The sequence below is a fragment of the Chaetodon trifascialis genome, chromosome 4 (genome assembly GCF_039877785.1).
Source record: "Chaetodon trifascialis isolate fChaTrf1 chromosome 4, fChaTrf1.hap1, whole genome shotgun sequence".
In the NCBI taxonomy this organism is placed as follows: Eukaryota; Metazoa; Chordata; class Actinopteri; order Chaetodontiformes; family Chaetodontidae; genus Chaetodon; species Chaetodon trifascialis.
This window is the reverse complement of record NC_092059.1, coordinates 4990210-5009800: the sequence shown is the minus strand read 5'-3', so window position 1 is coordinate 5009800 and position 19591 is coordinate 4990210. Positions and strand designations below refer to the sequence as shown.

At 44.8% G+C, this 19591-nt stretch overlaps 1 protein-coding gene across 2 annotated transcripts; it reads right to left on the bottom strand.

Annotated features, from left to right (window-relative positions):
- Positions 1-1977: 1977 nt before the first annotated feature.
- Positions 1978-18954, bottom strand: nek1 (NIMA-related kinase 1). Of its 2 annotated transcripts, XM_070961384.1 has the most exons (36): positions 18904-18954; positions 18335-18483; positions 18141-18237; positions 17962-18059; positions 17693-17776; positions 17527-17594; positions 17344-17430; positions 16836-16890; positions 15867-16067; positions 15703-15775; positions 13307-13458; positions 13019-13084; positions 12651-12710; positions 12519-12566; positions 12335-12415; positions 12022-12194; positions 11801-11923; positions 11599-11701; positions 10769-10855; positions 10113-10196; positions 9919-9996; positions 8994-9089; positions 8540-8749; positions 8385-8435; positions 8042-8282; positions 7824-7931; positions 7550-7723; positions 6694-6888; positions 6492-6597; positions 6286-6362; positions 5980-6197; positions 5198-5352; positions 4531-4943; positions 4137-4270; positions 3912-4044; positions 1978-2483 (listed from the first exon to the last, which is right to left on the bottom strand). In XM_070961384.1, exons 2-36 carry the CDS (start codon positions 18449-18451, stop codon positions 2470-2472), a joined length of 4260 nt encoding a protein of 1419 aa, XP_070817485.1. In that variant the 5' UTR covers positions 18452-18483; positions 18904-18954; the 3' UTR covers positions 1978-2469. The 2 variants fall into 2 exon arrangements, with proteins under 2 accessions (XP_070817485.1, XP_070817486.1); XM_070961385.1 differs by lacking the exon at positions 13019-13084 and having other exon boundaries at positions 7824-7949.
- Between the last annotated feature and the right edge of the window lie 637 nt (positions 18955-19591).

Sequence of the window (19591 nt, the reverse complement as noted above, 5' to 3'; positions counted from 1 at the left end):
ATATAAAATTACATAAATTAATACAAATATTCATAATAAACAGACTCAAACACAATAAGGCTCTGCTCCTTCAGGGCTTGAACCCTGACTGCATCAATCATACCAAGCATTAAATAAATGCATTTTACTTATCTTTACAATGTATTCTCAATACATTACATTGCCACCTTTAAAATTAAATCTAATGTGAAATTGAATTTTCATTTGCTTATTCAATAGACAACCTGTAACCTCAGCTTGAAAATGCTTATGTAATTATGGCATCATTTTTGCACTGACAAAAAGCATCTTCCACTTGACGGTTTAATGTCAATAAAGGCAGGTTCACACAAGGGCTGGTGTTTGAAATCTGCCAGCATCAGTCATCAAAGCTAGTGGGCAAGAGATACCTACCACCTAAAATAAGACTCCCACCCCCATGTCTGACCTAACCTCGAGGTCAGCTTCTGCTCCCTATTAAATGTACAGCGACAGATGAATGAGGTGCTGAGACAAACACGGAAAGACAAACACAAATCAGATGATTACATTTGTCTTCTTGTCACACATGATGGCACACACAGTGTTACATGACTACAGCACTGAAGGCATGAAAGGCTGCAAAGCTCCACGATCAAATTAGTTTGTTTATTCTTATTGGAAGGATGCTGCAATCAATTACTTGGTTATGTTCTAAGTCAGAGCAAACACGCCCTCTTCTCCCGTTGCACTAAATCAGACATGGTGTTAGAACTCGGGAGCCTCTTGTTATATTATTCCACAGAGACTGCAACTACAAATAAATCTCGCTGGCTGACAGACGGCAGAGTGGTCGGCTGAAGGGCTGCAGATGAAAATAGTCTTGTGTGCTCACCGGTGGCACCTCAGCGTGATAAAGCGTGAAAAGCACAATGATTTTCTTTGAGACTTCTAATGAAACATCTTTCATATTGTGAGACAGCTCATTTGCGAGCATCGACGTGTCCGCAGCCACACCTCACAGTCTCTGTCTCATCTCTCCCTGTATCAACTCCTGCAGTCTTGTTTGTTCTGCTACACATCCATCACATCTCACCCAATGACTACAGATCTTTTGCCACGGTGGAACGGTGGTAACCCTGTCGCCTCACAGCTAGAAGGTCCCGGGTTCGATTCCTGCATGGGGCGCTGTGGGCGCCAGGGGCGTGTCCTCCACCATGCCTTTGGTGCCTGCCTGAGGAAAGGGGCCTCTCTGTTTGGAGTTTGCATGTTCTCCCCGTGTTTACCTGAGGTATCACTAAAAACATGCAGGAAGGTCACCACCTGACTAATGGTGACATCAAAGAAAAGCGCTGGTTGGATGGCAGCCCACCGCTCCTGGTCTGCCGTGGAGGAAGGACTACCAGGATGGGTCAAAAGCAGAGGACAAATTTCACCAATGCATGGTGTGTGTTAGTGTGTGTGACAAATAAAAAAGGGGATTGTCCCTCTGATTCTTCTTCTTTTTAGAAAACATCCCCTGCTGTCTGTGGAAAAGTTAAATGCTTATGTTAAGTACAAGCATTGCAAGCAGGATCTTCAGATTACTTTTCAGACATCCTCCTTATTGTGACCTGAACAGTCTGTGCGGTCGTGAGGTAGAACGAAACAGAAAAGCCTCAGGTTCTTAAAAAAAGTGTTTATTTCATATAAAGATTTACAATATTTAATTTCTAATCAAATATGCATTCTTGTTAACATCTGTACCATTGCTTACACCATCAGCTTTCTGCACTGAACATCCACCCGGCCCGGGCCACTCACCCACCATCACACCCACCGCTCTAATGCCACAGTCTTGCTACAGTATCTCGGCATCATACAGCAGTCTGACAGAAATCTTTCATTTAGCCTGCGTTAACTGAAACAGTAAGAAATGTGGAAAACGTATTAGATAATATTTCACTTCACGTTTGGTGAAAAGAGTTGTAAGAAAAGGAGGTTCAACTGGTTCTCTGTAGTAAATCTTGGTACTTTCAGTTTGAGGGTGACCTGGTTTGAAGCTATGGTTGAACGTGTGGCGATTAGAAAGAGAGCACCTGAGAGGACCAGATCTTTGCCCACCAAAAGGAAAATGTGGATTCTCACTGACTCAATCACAAACTGAGACACAACAGGGTTTATGCTATTGATCAACGTGACGATATACGTTTCATTTACAGAAATACTCTTTCATAAACATCTGACAGAACTTTGAAGTTAACTTTGGTTAATAGGAACACGTACTCGATAATGCACTTCTGAATGAACACTGGTGAGAAAATAGTGTCAGGTGCTGATAGTCAAAAGTATGAAAGACAGCCTCGAGTGTACGAGTTACTCATCATGCAAGTGTGCCTGAAACACTGTTAGATGCGGGGCTGCAACACCTCATGCATAGATCCCTCCGCCAATGATGTGCGTGATGGGAAGACGTCCGATAGCTAGCAGATTGTCAGAGCTGCCAGCTGAGCAGCCGGCTCGCAGGAAGCATTATTCATCATTATCTAGAAGAGAGGGAGAGAGAGAATCATGTTGGGACGGATAATTCATTAGAGATGCAGAGGTCACTGGTTAGACCATGTCTGCTAATAAGGAATGACAGAAGAGGCTCCAAAATACTAAGAAAGAGCAAAAACCACAGGTGGTGTTTAATCCCACTGTTTACTCCTTTAACCTTTAACTTCACTTATCAAACATAATGTGCATTTTGGTATTTTTCAGCCATGCTACTGGCATGGTTCTGTGTTGATCGGTCACTCCTGTGGTCCAGACTAAACTAGCTCAACTTTCCACACACATTCAGGGCCCTGAGGGTGAATCCTACTGACTTGCAGCGCCACCAGCAGGTCAAATATGTCAACATACACTGGCACACAGACACTCGTTCCCAGACGATGTGGGTGACCCCCTGACTTTTCCTCTAGTGCCGCCATCAGAGGTAAATTCTTTAAAAATGACTTATCTGAGCATTCGAATGGGTTGTCATTAAAATTCATATCACATTCATGTCCTCCTCAGGATGAATAGTGCCAATCATTGAATGTTAGCATGCTAAAAAGCCAAACTAAGATGGTGAACAAGGTAAACATTATACCTGCTAAACATCAGCATGTCAATATGAGCATGTTAGCTCAAAGCAATGCTATGCCTCAGTGCTTCTCACAGAGCCACTAACACATCTGCTGACCAATGACAGTGCTGAAGTCTACCACGCAGAAGAGATTTCTATCTTTTCAGCTGACCTTCTTCCTTCTTGATGCTTATTTCCCGAAACATAAATGCAACCCGACATTTAATGAGAAGAACAGACATCAGAACTGACCTAAAACCTGCAGCTAACTCTTCTGAAACGTGATGAAGAAGTTGTTTGTGACTGCAGCTTTCTGCATTGCTACAGTACAGTTTGTTCTGTTAGATGGCTCAGAATATAGACAGTGTTAATGCTGCACGGACGGGAGCCATAAGATTGATCTTCCACAGATCCTGAGATAGCTTCTCAAGGGAGATATTTGACATTTGCATCCTCCATTTCTTCTGCTGAAGGCAGTGAAAATAGAAAACAAAAGAATTGTTAAATAGAGATATTCAGTGAGAGGATTTATCTGAAGACTGCTCCCATCCTGAGGGAAACCTGTCAAACTCAAAAGAGCGATCCCCCCCCCACTCCCTACCTCTCTGTATCTGCCCCTGTCTGACAACTGACTCGTCACGGAGGAAGAAAAAGCAGGCAGACAGCGTTAGGGGTGTGTTTCACATCTACTTAGTTTCTTCGACTTTGTAGCAACGTGAGGAAAGAGGACACGATTTTAGAGACTCGATAAAAACACTCACTGTACTGTGACACAGCTCTGCTCTATGGAAAACCACTGAGGACGATTCAGCACTGCTGCCGACAATCTACAACCAACCAGGAGCCAACTCGTGTCACTAACCCTCTTGGTATGCGCCATCTGCCATCACGAGATGCAGGATGTTGGGATACAGATGTTGGTGCTCGGTGCCCAAGATGCTCAACACCAAACTGGAGCCCAGGTCAATGTTCTCATCTTCATCTTCATGTATAGCCTTAAATGCAGAAAGAGAAACCATCTGTTTGAGCAATCTGTTCATCCGGTCTTCATGAGTCAACATTTAGCGAGACGTGCGACATTTCGCACCTTAATCTTATTGTAGGCCTCAATGAACTTCTCAAAGCCCATCTGCTGTTCCAGGTTGAAGCGAAGTTCTTCCAGACGACTGAAGATGCTGTCGTGATACGCCGCCTCTACGCCCTGGTCCTCTCCGCTGCCATCTGCGGTGCAGCAGGATTTATTAGCTCTCATAACGCTGAATGTGCTCAGTTAGCAGAAATAACTAATTTATAACAGGGCAGCTTATTAAAGGCATGAATCATCTGACATAAAATATTAGGTCAGGATTAATTTTCACACAAGCTACAAGTAGTTTGCCAGCATCACGCCGTCACTAAGCGGGAATAACAACCGCAGGTCCTGTGAGCACAAAACAAGCGTGAACTGAATGAGGCTGAATGAAAACTCCTCTTCCTCGTACCTGAATGCCACTCCTCATTGAGCTGGCTGTTATTACTGTGGTTCTCCTCTCCCACACCGTTGGTAAGCAGCTCCCCCGCCTCTTCATCACCAGGACTCCCATTAGAGCATTCCTCGTCCTCGCCGTCCTCGCCCTCCTCGCCTTCTTCCTCCTCCTCCTCCTCCTCCTCTTCGTCAACATCCTCGTCCTCCTCCTCCTCCTCGTCCTCGTCGTCATCGACAGCCATCTGATTGTTGTCCTGGTCGATCTCAGCCGCTATCCGGCTGAAAAGCTCTCGGTCTTCGGCCTCTGGAGGGTTTCTGTTGAAGTCTCCAGCATCGACCTCTGGGGGGCTCCTCATTAAGTCTCCCTCTTCTTGCAGCAGCCTCTCCATGGAGGCGCGGATGTCCCGCAGGTCTTCATCCTCATAGGCACTGGAGAAAGGGGAATTATTAGACACAGCATAGAATCAACTGGCTGCATTTAGAGTTTCTTAGCAAAACGAAACCTGTCTTTTTTCTAACTCTCTCCTGCACAGAAAATTGACAGAATCAGGGTGAGGCAGGGTATCGGTCACTGTTCAAACTAACAGCCACGTCTAGACTGCAGCAGTTTATCATTTGCCAAAATAACACAGTGTCGCCCAAGCCTGCGTTTGCTTTTGAGATTTAATTTATGTTTGCCTTACTCTTCAGGCTCTGACTGGTCGTCATCTTTGGCTGCCTCATCCAGGTCCTCGATTTCCAGGTTGTTGTCTGGGGCAACGTTGGCATTAGTCACCGCCGAGTCCTGCTGAGGGCTGAAGAGACGGCTGAGGTCTGGTAGAGAGCACGTCCGCAGCATCTGACAGCACAAAGTAAACAGAGGCTTTTGAAAAAACTAATCAATTACAAGGAAAAATGTGAATTATACCAACTAACACACTCACACACAGAAGTGTATTTAGAAGATTATGTGACGGCCAATAAATACAAATTAACATCTGCATGTGGAAGGACCAAACGAACTGGCTCTGCCTCTGAGAAACTGAGATAATTCAATTGGTACAAACTTTGAGAAAAAGTTCGGAGCAACCAAACCCTAAAAAAAGCCCAGTGACAAACCTACATTAATATTCTCTGTAGCTGTGTGTTAAAAATGTTCTGCAGATCCCAGCGCCCCTGATGAAGGTTATGAGAGATATAGGTTGATGGATGCTCTTCCTGTCCTATCAGACCCACTGCACGTTCAGAGTATGTGATTAATGGCCCTGGCTCTATTCCAGACCCCTTCATTAATAAGGAAGGCTGAAACTCTACCTAAAAATACCACACAAGCCTCGACATCACACCCGACAAAGGAACAAGTGTGAATTTCCTCAACCCCTGCAACAGCAGTGAAGTAACCTCAAAGATCCCATTCTGTTACGTGATCAACCTTTCCTCGTCATGCTGTCATTCCCAGTGACAACAAAAATGTGCTTTTCATCACCTTGGGGTTGTTTGCATCAAACATGCCCGTGGAGAGGCCGATGAGGAGCGCGTCGTGCTGTTTGGAGCGCAGAGGTGAGACTGAGCGCGAGCGAGAGGCCAGAGAGGACGATGATTCATCCATGGAGGACTGAGCCGAGAGGATTGCAAGGGCAGCGGTGCGTCGGTGGGCCGGGGAACACAACTTCATAAACAGGGGCTCCTCGCACTGGGCTGAGCCTGGGAGAGGGAGGGCAGGGAGATTTAATTAAGATAATAATCACACAGAAAAACAAAGCGGTTTGGACTCAGTGAACATTAACCTCACCGCAGGATTCAGCTGGTTTCTCTGCACTCCTCTCGGCCTCCTTAGTGCCTCCTGGTCTTGTGGTACCCTCTGGTGGCCTGCAAGAAAAACGCACTTTAGCTCCAAAAATATATAAAGTCTTAACATTTATGAAAGACACCATTTATATACTGCTAATTGTAAAAACTGAAAAATCAACATTTTCTGCTTCTAAGGGGAACAGTCACATTGGCTGCTGGGCTTCCTGCTCCCATGCCTGCTGCACACCAGCTGGGGGACGTGACGCCTGTTTAGGTGTCTCCTCCAAAACCACTGACTCCACATCTGCTGGATCTGGAAGAATTCACATCAGAAAGGATTGCATTCGACTGAAAACACACTTGAGGAGCTGAAATATCTGATCAATATCAGGTGGAGTGTCATGCTGACCCGGAGTCTCAGTGAGGTTTGTTGGCAGTGTCACTCGTTCTGCTGCAGCGGCCGCAGACATTTCCTGACGTGAGGCCTCTGCAGTGTGTGCGCTGCCCTGCTGAGCCTCTGGGCTCTGATCCACAGCAGACAGTGCTGGTTTAGAGGGCATCGCTTCATTAGGCGTCTCAGCTGCTCTTGTCTGGTTAGGCTTATCTAGAGCGAATATGGCGTCATCACTAAGTGAATATACTGCTAGCACCATAATAATCATCCATGCATTCCCTGAAACAGCACAATAACAGTAAAAATGCAACCATTTAGCAACAAGAAGGGAAATTCAGAGCTGTGAAGGCGGACGCAATACCGGCGCTATAAGCTCCATGAAAACAGAGCGTTCATCAAGATTTGATGGAATTATGGTGGCGATAGAAAATACGAGGAAGGCGACGAATGATTTCACCAAACGAGAGTCACAGGCAGAATCCCAAATGTCAAGCATTATGACTTTTCTCGAAGTCTAAAAAAAATATTTTTTCTGCTCAATGTGGCCTTAAAACTCCATCATAAAACTCTGTCGTAATTTGAGAATACACAGAGGCCATTCATTACTTATGTTAAGGATTTAGATGTAACAGATGATCAAGTGAATCCAGCTTCCAAGCTGTAGAATTTTGGTTATAATTTGCAGCTATTGCAACTAATATACAGCATTTTGTATAGATAGATTTGTTAAAACAGGAGTTTGTCTTTTTTTGGTATCAATGCAGTAATTTTATACGTCGTACGTGATATGAATGTAACAGGATGTATTTCATGGTGTTAAAAATCTAAATAAGAACATTGTGGGAAAAAAGGAGACTGAACGAAGACTAACCGGAGCCTGACAAGTCTTCCTCACAGATGGTGGCGTTCTCCAGCTGCTGAGTGAGGGGCTGCAGCTCTGCCTCCTGAAGCACTCTCAGCACCTGAGAGTCCGGACTCACTCCCCACACCTTCCGAGGGGCTCCTTCATGTAGCCCACCCATCCGTATAACTTCACCTGTTTGCTCTGAGACATCGCACAGAGAGAGAGAACGAAGAGAAAGGAAACTTACAGATTGTTGTGATTTTTAGGACATGTGCTCCCACTCAGGGAGACAGGAACTCACCGATGGTCGTGATGCATGTCTGCTCTAGCGTTTGTTGGGCCACGGAGAGGACAAGTGGAACTCCTGCCTCCCACTTCTTCCGCTCTCCACCAGAACATGGTCTGTCTTCTGGACACACAGAGGAGGCTAGAGAGAGAATGCTGTGGTGAAAAGATGTGCAAAATGTCTTCCAAAACCTTTAACCAGAAGCCCTAACATGGATAAATGACTCCACTCACCGCTTGCTGTGGCACAAGTTCCCTCTAAGGTTTGCTTAGCCACAAGAAGCACAGGCAGTTCTGCTGCATCCCATTTCTTCCGGTCTCCGTTGGAAGGGGGACGCTTCTCTGTGTCCGACTGGTCCTGCTGAGGGGCAGGACTTGGTTCTGCAGGCGGTGAACGCGACTCCTCCACCTCCCCCACCGGGCTCTGAGCTTTTAGGTTCTGGTTAAGCCTGCGCAGAATCTGCTTCTTCTCACTCTGTAACGTAAAAACAAGCATTATCTTGGGAAGAATCTGAGTTTCCTCCACTTTGCGGCACTGTCACTCGAATGAATGATTCCTCACATCTCACACACTCACCTGAATGACAGCAGTCTCTGGCTCCGGCACACTTTCTTTCAGTGGAGTAGTCTACCAAACATAAAATGCTGAACTGATGCACAGGTATCTTTGGAATACACACTTCAACAACGCTATGACATCAGGTGTGACAGACTTTGTGAACGTGTACTGACCGTTCCAACATTCTTCAGGGCAGCAGTCATGGATATAGCCGGGGTGGACTGGGGTTTGGATGCAGGCAGGGCTGGAGCTATGGCAGCTGTGTCTGGCTGAGAGGGACTGGGCTGTGGAAGAGGACTGTCAGAGGTAGATGAGACTGCTACTGCTGCCGCCGCCACGGCGTTTCCTGCTGCCATGCCAACCTTCGCCCCCCGAGCTGCAAGCTTTCCCAACACACCACACGCAAGATTAGACTTTAACTTTGTTAGTTTAAGCTTGAGCAGAAACATGGAGGGATGACATGCAGTAAATGACTCAACCTCGACCTCAGCGACCCTAGCTCACCTGGTAGCATGCTCTACAAGGTGAGCTACCAGGGCGACTTTAAATAAACAAATGCACCACTAAGGCCATATAATGGCACTGGCTCAGGAATGTTAGGGTGGAGCAAAGGATAATAGAACTTACGTGGTCCTCCCAAGCTCTCTTTTCCCTCTCATAGGCTTCCTTCCTCTTCTTCTCTAGCTGCTCTTTCAGCACAGCAGCACGGGCGTTGGCCTGGGCCTGGCAGGTATGTGTACACAGACAAATGAAGAAGAATGAGGCTACGGCCAAACAATTTTTGGATGGGCTCCGTTAATGAGATGCTATTACGTCACCTCACTAAGATAACTCACTGTTTCTATTCTTGTCTCACAGAGAGCAGCAGCAGCAGCGGCAGCAGCGAGGTTTTAAAATAAATATCTCATTGTACCAGAGGCAACGTGACCCAGCAGAGCACGCTTTGTGGGTGTTCATATTGCACATTAAAACTAATAAATAAAATCAGTGTGTAAGCATGATCCTGTAATTAATGCAGTACGAGTTAATATTGCCTTTGCTTCCAAATCCTGCAGGACCAACTGCATTAGCAAAACTCAGTATGCACAGAGTGAAGCCGATCATCTATGTGGAAAAATACTGGCAATGGAGCCAAAAGGAGGAATGCAAATTTGCTGGGTATGAGAGGTCCTTGGCGATGATGGTCATGTGAGTGTAGGGTCACTTTAAATCCGCTCAGAAAATATGACCACACGCTACAAAGGTGGAGTCTGTGCAACAGGTAAAAAACCCTGCTCAGCCCCGCCTATGTGATGCATTATGTCCGTGCCCTGATTTCAGTATTTTGGCTGACAGAGGAGTGACAATAACAGTCAATGTTTTATTTTTTCTGCACTGTTTAACAAATATAAGACTGTACTGCTCACCTACAGGGATCATGCACACGTCACAGGCTGAGGTAGTGTGGCGTGGAAGCGCTGGTCATTCCACAGTCCAGGTGTTCAATTTTATCGTTCTTATCATCTAAATGTTGATATTCTAAAATATTTGTTCATTTTTAAGGCACACTCACTTTTAAAGCCTCTGTCTTCTTTCTCCTGAGCTCTGCCTCCTCAATGGACTCCTGGCTGTCAGAACCATCACTGTCATACTGAAACACACACCAACGAGAGCGAGGAGGCGAGACGTCAGAGAGAAGTGAAGAGACGCATTAAAGGTCCTCTCAAAATCTGACGGGGGGGGGGTGGGGGGGGGGGGGGGTTGTACCTTCTCTCCTCTGAGCCGGGCTTTGATCTTCTGACGCTCATTGAAGTTCTGCAAGCGGATCTGCCTCAGTCTTGACAAGTACTCCTGAGAACAAACACAGAAATGTTATGTACTGTATGCTTGACACACCTGCACACACACAGACGTAGAATACAGAATTGATACCTTAAAAAAAAAAAAGCATACATAGGCAGCGCCTATAAAAGATAAGGTTTTACTCACAACACAGCATGATGTTAACATCTGTGCATTAACACATCAGCCATTCAGCCAGGATCAAAACAAGTACAGTACAGTGCAGTGCAGTACAGGCGCATATATTCATGTATTCCATTCAAAGCAAAAAAACTGCAACACACAACTGAAAACTGAGGCGGTGTGGTTACTTTAAATGGGCACAATCAAACATAAATAATGGTATTTATTGTCGTGAATAACAGACATTATTTGGAGGCAAAATAAAGGGTAGAACAGCTCACACTGGACAGTGGAACACCACACATTGTGCAAGGAGTGGGCATGGGTTTGAGCTGCTGGGTTGAATTATGGGAGCGTCAAAGGGAGTTTGTGCAGACGTATGAAGAAGACGAGCCAAGTCAGACGTGCCATGAGTGAGGTGAGGGTGTGAGGCTGGGCATTCAGGCCTGGGCTCCTACCTCCTCCTCTTTGTTGGCTCTGGGCCTCCTGCACCGAAGAGAACTGGCCCGGCTTCCATAGATAGCAGCCAGGTTTTGCCAAGTGCCCTGTTTACCGTTCAATTTAACCACATTTTAGAAGGACGCAGCCCCTAACATCTAACTGCCACAACAGTCACGAGCTGGAACCAGGAGGTAAAGTTGCACTGATCAACTGATGTATTAACAGTGAACTGAATGAGGGGTGATTCATAACAATGACCCAACAGAGAACTGTCACTCAACTTAGATCGATGTAGCATTTTAGCCCATGTTAGCTCATTGTTTTGTTTTTAGAGCAAACAGGTTTACTCTTTGATTCAGTGACACCCTCATCAGTCGTCTTTCCTGCAGCTGTTTGCACACACATCATCTATAGCAACATAAGACCCAGTCAGGGCTGTTTGTCTGTCTGTCAGCTTCTTCTGAGGTTCTGAGGTTCTGCTGCCCCCTAGTGGCCAACAATGAATTAAGCAGCAGAGAGAACTGTTGGGTCTCAGTCTGACAAACCAGCAAACCAAAACAAATGAGTTGAAACCTAGCTGATGCTTAATTACAAACCCTTTCAAGAAACATGGACAATAGGGAGCAATCTGATTCAGTGTTTGGATAAAAAAATGCTTAATGGATTGTTAAGATTCATAAGAAATACATCAGTGTAACTTTCCATCTTTGGGCTTAAAAAAAAAAAAAAGAAAAGAAAATCACACCCAGTTTGCAAAGGGATGGTGGAAAAGGTTCAGTGTTTCAGCAACAGGACTAAATACTTAATAGATTAAGCTTGAAAGGACAGAATAAGTCACACTACGTACCAGCTGTCCCTCAGCACGCACTTTGTTGAGCATGGCTTCTCTCTTTCGCTGTAAGAACTCCTCGACCTGATAGGCCCGTCCGGGAGCCATCTGACCACACTGCCTGAGAACACACGCAGGTAATTCATACTTTAAAACTACTTTTCACACCGTGAAAACAGCAAGAATGTAGAGTTTCACCCCGATGTGTAGTTTCACTGACCTACTAAAGTGAGCTTGTTTGGAAACGTGCTGCAGCCTCTGCAGTTCCCTCTTGATTGCATCAGGGTTGAGGAGTCGTGTGGGGCCGTTGGGCCGCACCGGGCCAGCAGCAGCCGGAACACTTCTTACACACAGAGCAACAAAAACAACTATTTAGCACAGAAATATTAAAAGTAAGGGCTCCACTGACACCCCCCACCCCCCGGCTGAATACTTGCTTACCGAATGGGGCTGCTGGGTCCTGCTGACGATGCCTCCCTGCTGATGACTTTAGGCTGCGGTTTAGCCATTTGGTCCAGAGCAGCGTGGTAGTGTTCATACGAGCTTTTGCTCGGGACAGGGGCCGGAGGAAGACCCTGACCCGGGACAGCCCTCTTTCCACCACCTACATAACACTGAGAGAAAAAAAGATGGTTGTGAGTCAGAGGGAAGGGCTGCATGACAGAAAAGTGGGGAAATGCTTTAAAGTGTGAAAGATTAAAAAAGATTAAGAGTAACACTTTGTATCATAAAAAAGGAAACGGGGATCCAGCACCTTCCTCTCTGGGCTGCTGCCTCCACTGGAACTCAAGACGTGCTTCCAGCCTTGCTCTCTGGCTTGGTTTATCCGATTGATCTGTTACAGATCACAGGTTTTAGATGGAGACATACACTGACCCCTTCCAATGTGTTTCCCACTTACTACAGTGATGACCACGAGGAACAACTTTAACACCCACCTTCTCCTTTTCATATCGCTTCATTTGGTCGGCTTTGAACAGGAACATCTGCAAGCAATACAGATCAGGAAACTACTGAAACTGCTGGAAACCATCAGAAACTTTTCCAGCGGGACACAACGACTCACCCACCTGCTCTCTCTGCTTCCTTTCCTTCTCAATCAGCTCCATCCTTTTCTTTCTCATGCCGTCCTGCAGCACGAGGCAAAAGCACGTCAGTCAAAAAGAGACGTCGTTACAAACATCCGCTTTGAGGCAAGAGGCAGCAGGACTGCTCTGTCACTGAGCAGGCAGGTGAGGAGGAAAGGTCGGTTAAAGAGGAAGCTAAAATCAGGTACAACACTCCGAATGGGCTGGGAGCAGAAAACGGGTGAAGATGGGGGTCAAGCATAATGAGAGGGAGGAAACGTAAAAATGCTGGTAGGAAGAGGGCCTTCAGGTGCGAGCAAATGTGGAGAGAAAGGGAGGGAGATCTAACGAGGGGGGGCTCTCAGCTGTACCTCGTGTTTTTTCCTCTCTTCCTCCACTTGACTCACTCTTCTCTGGGGGGCTGCTGGGAGAGGGGCCTGAGCGACATATGACACTGCAGAGTGAAGAGGTAGGTAGCCAACACACACTGATTCAAACACACACTCGCACACACACAGATGGGAGACGCCTCCGACATGAAGCTCAACATCAAACAGAGCTTTTTTTAATACACACAGAGCAAAAAAAAGTTATGAGTGACGCTTAAAAAGAAAAAAAAAATTATAGCAACGTGTCGTCAACATCAACGATCTACTGACCGGTTTGTGCTTCACAGCCGGTTTCCTCTCTGCAGGCTTTTTGGCTGCGTCTGACATCTTCCTCACAGTTAAAGGCACTCCGTATTTGCTGGCTGGTTTGGTAATCTTCTGGGCTGGGGCGAGCGGTATGGAGCCAGGGGCAGAACGTTTGGCTGGTAAAAAATATCAAACATTTAGTCAGTACTCAACAGCAAAGACAACGTGCAGATGTGCAATCTGCAAACAAACAAACATCATGTCAAAAACTGCAGATCTTCTATCGGGTCTGTGCCTCCACAGCACACACTCAAGATTCAAGAAACTTTATCGTCATCAAGACAACGACACAACAAAATAATTATGACACTCCTCGCTATTTGAAACACTGTACAGAGAACAATATTAAAATAATATTAATAAAAGCAAAATAAAGCAGCACACAGAGTGACACCTGGTGTGCAGATAAACAATAAATAATGAGTATAATTATAGAGTTCAGGCCATGTCCAACAATTTGACATCTTTTGGAAGAAGCAGTTTTTCCAGTCTTGTGGTACATGCATGAGTGCTTTGAAGAGGTGGGGGGCAGGGTGGGTTGGGTCATGATGATGTTCGAGGCACTGCCTGACATCTGGCATTGTAGATTTCCTCAAATGCGGAGGACAAATTTCACCAATGCATGGCATGTGCACTGTGTACGACAAATAAAGGGGATTGTCCCTCTGGTTCTTCTTCTTCTTCTTCAACATTCCTTTATTAGTCCCATGAGGGGAAATTCCAATAAAAGGTACTGAATCACACCAGCATTGAAGGGGGCACCCAGATATGAACTGGGGACCACCTTCTTCTTCAACTGCTTGATTCCAGTGAGCTTCCTGGAACTATCTGTTCCTTCCTGGTGGAGTTGGCATACCAATCTGTGACGCGGTGCGTCAGGATGCTCTCCAAACAGTCACAAGAAGGTACTGGAGCGGCAGAGGCGCCGTCATTTCTTACCAATGACAGTGGAGGAGTGTATGGTCCAGGAGAAGTCCTCAATGATGCCCCAGGAACTTAAAATGCTCTCCACAGCCTCGTCGTCTGATATCTGTTCTTCTTGTCTTCCTAAAGGCCACCACAATGTCTTCAGTGTTCCTGTTATTAAGAATGAGCTTGTTGGCAGAACAGCGGGCTGTCAGGTTTCACACCTCGTCCCTGTATGCTGACTCATCGTTGTTAGCGCTCAGGCCCATAACTGTTGTCTCGTCTGCCAAATTGATGACGGTGTTTGTTGAAGAGGGCATACAGGAGAGGGCTCAGCACACATCCCTGTGGAACACCAGTGTGCTGGTTGCAGGCGGAGGATGTATGCCTCCAAACCTGACAGTCTAGGGGCAGAAATCCAGAGTCCAGTTCAGGCCCAGGCAGCGAAGTCTGGACACGAGTCTTTTGGGAATGTTGAAGTCCGAACTGAAATCCAACAAGAGCATCCTGATGCTCCACAAGCTCTTTTACATAATAAGCAGAGGAGCATAATACTTAATAAGCAGAGAGAAATCATATCATGAAAGTGCAATTCAGTACTGCCTTTCACACTATAGTTGAAATGCACTTGATGTTTCAAAGCTCTGGCCTGCAGTGCACCAACAGAGCATTAAATTAGGAAAACCAATTGAAGCAAAAGAAGGCAGGTTATATCGCCCATGAAATTTAAGCTGGAAAAATACTTTTTTCAAGTTCTATTTCTGTGTCCTTATCTTACTTGTTCACTTTTCTCTCCAAATAGATGGGGAAAAATATCTTTTTTCATCATGTGAAACTTGAACAAGTGTGAATTGGGGCAATAATACCCATCATATAAAGCAGCACTTCACTGTTAGCTTGTGCAGCTAGCAGACTGACATCATAGTAGGATGAGTGTGTTTGGATCCAAAAGAGTGTGATTTAGGTCTAAGTTCACTGAGACCAACAGGCTTCTAAACCACTGATTCTCTTCCTCTTCCAGCATCCGAGGATCTAATGTTTTAAGTCATCTAATCAAATCTGAACAATTTCAACAGCCTAACTACACCCCACCCACACACAGAAACACGTCATGTCAGCAAAGATGCTCCAACTGCTGTTTAACTGGGACTTTAATACAGCATATGTATCAAATAGTCAAGTTTCACTAATGTGCACTGACTCTATGCCTGTTTTGCAGTGCATTTAATCGAATGGATGGATTTTTTCTTTGAGCATAACACGAGTAAGATTTTTAAATCTGGATTTTGTGACTCCTGGTGATACTAACTAAAAACAAAACTGAGGCAGACAGCGTTGTGTTTAAGGGTTTTTCTATTGGCTCAGGTCGGTCCATGCTAAGCCATGGAGGTATGCATTTCCATTACTGCCTCAGAGCAGGGGATATCAGCACCCAGCTGGTGGTCTTTGCTTACCTGGTGGCCCCTGCACCACACCCACTTTAGGCTGCTTGTGAAGAAAAGTATGGTGGAATTCCTGAGCAATAATCTGAAATCAGAGAATAAATGTTTTTAACTGAACACATTTCTGGTTTATGTAACTTCAGCCTGCATCAAAGACACCTGACTGAGTGCTCTACCTGTGGTGTGAGGAACCTTTCTATCCTACAGGCCAGGAAAGCTTTGTCCAGTATGCTGCTGACTGAGGGCCTCTCTCGAGGGTTGCGTTTAAACAGCTGTGCCAAGAGAGAGCGCAGTTCTTGGGAGTAGTGAACAGACACGGGAGGGTACGAGCCCCGGATGATCTTCAGGACCAGGTTCTTCATGTTGCCAGCCTCAAACTGAGGAGAAATACATGCAGTTACAGCAAATTACTGAGTCCAGTCACACTCGATCATAAGCAATGATGGAGTAAAGCAGGGGGTATTTAGGGAGTGGCCGAGACTATGAGGAGTTACAGATTTGATTATGAGACTCAGGAAAAATGAGTCATTCTTTAAAACTTAGTTTGTCGACCTTTAAACACAGAGTACACATGGGGAAGAGACCAAAATCAGTATGTGAGAGAGCATTCATTGCAATGCTGTGTAAGATGTAAAACCTGAGTCAGAAAAAGCTTGGACGCTGTGTAAAACGTAAATAAAAACAGAATGAAATCATTTACAAATGAACTGTGTTTAACAACAACAGTTTTACAAAACGCTGCTGAGTCCATGCAGTAACCTCCTTTATACACTCATGTGTTCACAAAGAGGTGAACCTCGCTCCATCCTTGCTTGTGAATGAGTGAGCCTTCCCAGGATGCCCCTTTCATACCCAATCATGAAACCTTCATACAGATCCTCATTAGCATGCACAAAGTGGGCTCTAGTCAACCTGGCAGCAAATTTGTTGCTGGCAACAAATTCAGAATAAGCATATATGGAGAAAATTCAATAAAGCTGATGAGGTCAAAAATTAAATATACTGTCTTTGTACTCTCAATTGATTATATGTCAAAAATGATTCACAAATATCACTCTGTATTTCATTTATGTTTTACACAGCGTCCCAAGGCTGCACATCAAATCTACATTAAACAGTAAACAGCTCACCCACAGAATACTTACTGCATGCTTAAGAGTGCACATTTCATATAGGACACACCCTAGGGCCCAAATATCACTGCAGAGGGAGGGAAAGTAGGGAAAGTGAGAGGAGAGAGCATACAAACGCAGACAGGGATATGTTCTGGGAGAGCTTTGCATTCGTTCAACACAGCATCAACAGTCATCTGCAATGCCTTTCCTTTCTTTATCATTAACAGGAGAAAACTCCACGCTGAACTTTGAGGCAATGCTAAATTGACTTCATTGGTTGTAACTAAAGTAGATTAGATTACACACATACCTAAAACAGTCAAGAGAAATCAATACAAGCTTCCTGTTGTGGCTATAGGTTCACTCAATAAAGAGGAGACATGACACCTTTACATCACCCAGAAGCCGCCACCACATCCTGCATGGCTCACAATTTGGTGGGACAGATCTCGTCCCCTGGATTACGATTAAATGTTCATTTACACAACACCTGAGACAAACTCTTAAGTCATGGTACTCCAGAACATCAAGATCGTACCTTTTGTTGTTGTATGGTTTGTTTTCGCAGATCTCTGGTGAAAGGTAATATGGAGTTCCTATGCATGTTCTTGCCAGTTCGACAGTGCTGCAGATCAGAAAGCAAACTGTATTATTCTTCACTATTCCCAAATCCAGGCTTTACAGAGGCTCTGCAGATCTATTCATGTGACATTTCACACACCTGTTCAGCACCCTTGCAATTCCAAAGTCTCCGAGCTGTATGGTCCCATCTTTTGTCAAAAATATGTTCTGTGTGGATTTTATGGAAAGATGTGTAAATAAGGCAACACGCGAAACAAAAAATATATCATGACTGAGGGAAGAGCCTGTGGTGTGTGAAACACTACCTGTGATTTGATGTCCCTGTGGAGGATTTTTCGATCATGTACGTGCTTTAGTGCCAGGCAAATCTGAACGAACCAATCCATGATCTAGGAAAGGGAGAGGATGGTAAAGCCACATTATACAGTATCAACTTCCTGTCGATGTCATCTGTAATTATGCAACCTGGGGAAAACACACTTCAAAGAAGAGGACAAAGATATGGACACTGTTTCATCCTCTCAACAGGTATGTCCTAAACGTGAATGATTGTCTCTGAGAGTCGGTGTCTTACTTGCTCTTCTGAGAACAGAACTCCTTTCTGAGAGTTGATCTTCTTGAAGAGGTCTCCTCCCTCACAGTAGTCCATTACAATATACAGGCAGCCCCCCTCTAAAAAGAATTTCATATGGCATTCAGAGAGGTCATGACATCCATTATTTATTGTGTCCTTCAGGGTATAACTGTGAATACCTTCAAAAGACTCCTTATACTGGACAATGTTGGGATGACTCATGTTGGCAAGAACGGCAACTTCTTTCCGAGATTCCTGCCTCTCTTTACTTGACATCTGTCAAAATAAGGATGCAACAGAGCAAGGGAATAAAATGGAGCTCACACTGACAGTGAAATGTGAAGCTTGTGCGATATCAAGCATGGGAGCTTACTCCAGATATGCCAATCTCCTTGATGACATATTGGCGTCCATCCTCTTTGGATTTGACAAGGACGGCCTTTCCAAATGAGCCTTCCCCGATCTTCTTCACCTTTTCGTACTTGTCCATGTTAGTGGGATGACTGGCTCCTCATGCTGGGTCTGCGAAGAGATCAAGGCACATATTGCAAAGCTATGCTCGAGCTGATTAGGCTTTGGACATGAAGCTAATGGTTTAATGACAGTAGTTTTGTAAAAAGCAATAATCTGATGCACCATTCAGAAATAATGATTGTGTGTCGTTCTGTAAATATACTGGGTTAGGGTTAATGTTAGCTCCATCGAGGAGTGCTGCCAGACAGAAAAGGATCTCTCGCCTCAGACGAGCTGTGATGCTGAGACAACACACGATACAGCTGTAGCAAGATAGCTAACGTAAGTTAGCCAGACGGAGATGAAGAAATGGAGCATCCAACATATAATAAATCCCCTGTGAGTGCCCGCAACACTGAGTAATATAATTAAGGTAACTCACTAGGTAGCGGCATGGACATGCTATTATGTGGCTAATACTTGTCTTACCATTAGTCTTTCTCGCTGCTTTCTCGCAGAGGTTCTGATGCATGCTACCGCCCAAGCGCTCTCTATCTAACTACAGCTGAATTTTAATTGGCCGCGTCATATTTCTCGACCGTGAATTGGTTTATACAGCTGTCAATCATCTTTCACTAGTAACGGCGACTCTAGTCTCCACCCCCAATGGGACGGTTCCTGTGGATATTTTCCATAGCAACCACAAGCCAACAGCAGACTTGAAGAGACCACGGCAGCCGTTGAACCGTGTTTTGGACAACCGACCGAGTATATTTTATTCGTAATTTAAGTATTTTGCACTTTCTTATGTTGTGAAAATCATTTGCCCAAACACAGAGTTTTACTTTACTTGAATAAGTATTAAATTAGTGGCTAATAATAGGCAGAAAACTAATATCTCAAACTATTTTAACTGCAAATATAGCCCTTTAAAATAGAAAAGATATTCGATGGAGTAACAATAAAATAGATTAAATGAGTGAAACATATTGAACTTTAACAGAACGAATGCACATAGAGTATGAAACCAAAGGAGGAAAAAAAGTGCAGCTGTGAAAAAATATGAAAAAGTGTGAAAATCTGACGAGCATAACATTCAAACTATCAAAATATGATATAAAGTAAATGATAAACGAACGACATATCTTGTTGATCTTTTCGAAAAATGTTTGCTGAT

What these genes read in the sequence shown, in the direction of transcription:
- nek1 (XM_070961384.1), bottom strand. Translation starts at nt 18,451, where the DNA reads ATGGACAAGTACGAAAAGGTGAAGAAGATCGGGGAAGGCTCATTTGGA. An exon ending in TGCGTGCTGAGGGACAGCTG is followed by an intron (nt 10,856 to 11,598) that starts GTACGTAGTGTG and finishes AACGGTAAACAG; the next exon opens with GGCACTTGGCAAAACCTGGC. An exon ending in GGAAGACTTGTCAGGCTCCG is followed by an intron (nt 6,889 to 7,549) that starts GTTAGTCTTCGT and finishes TATTCGCTCTAG; the next exon opens with ATAAGCCTAACCAGACAAGA.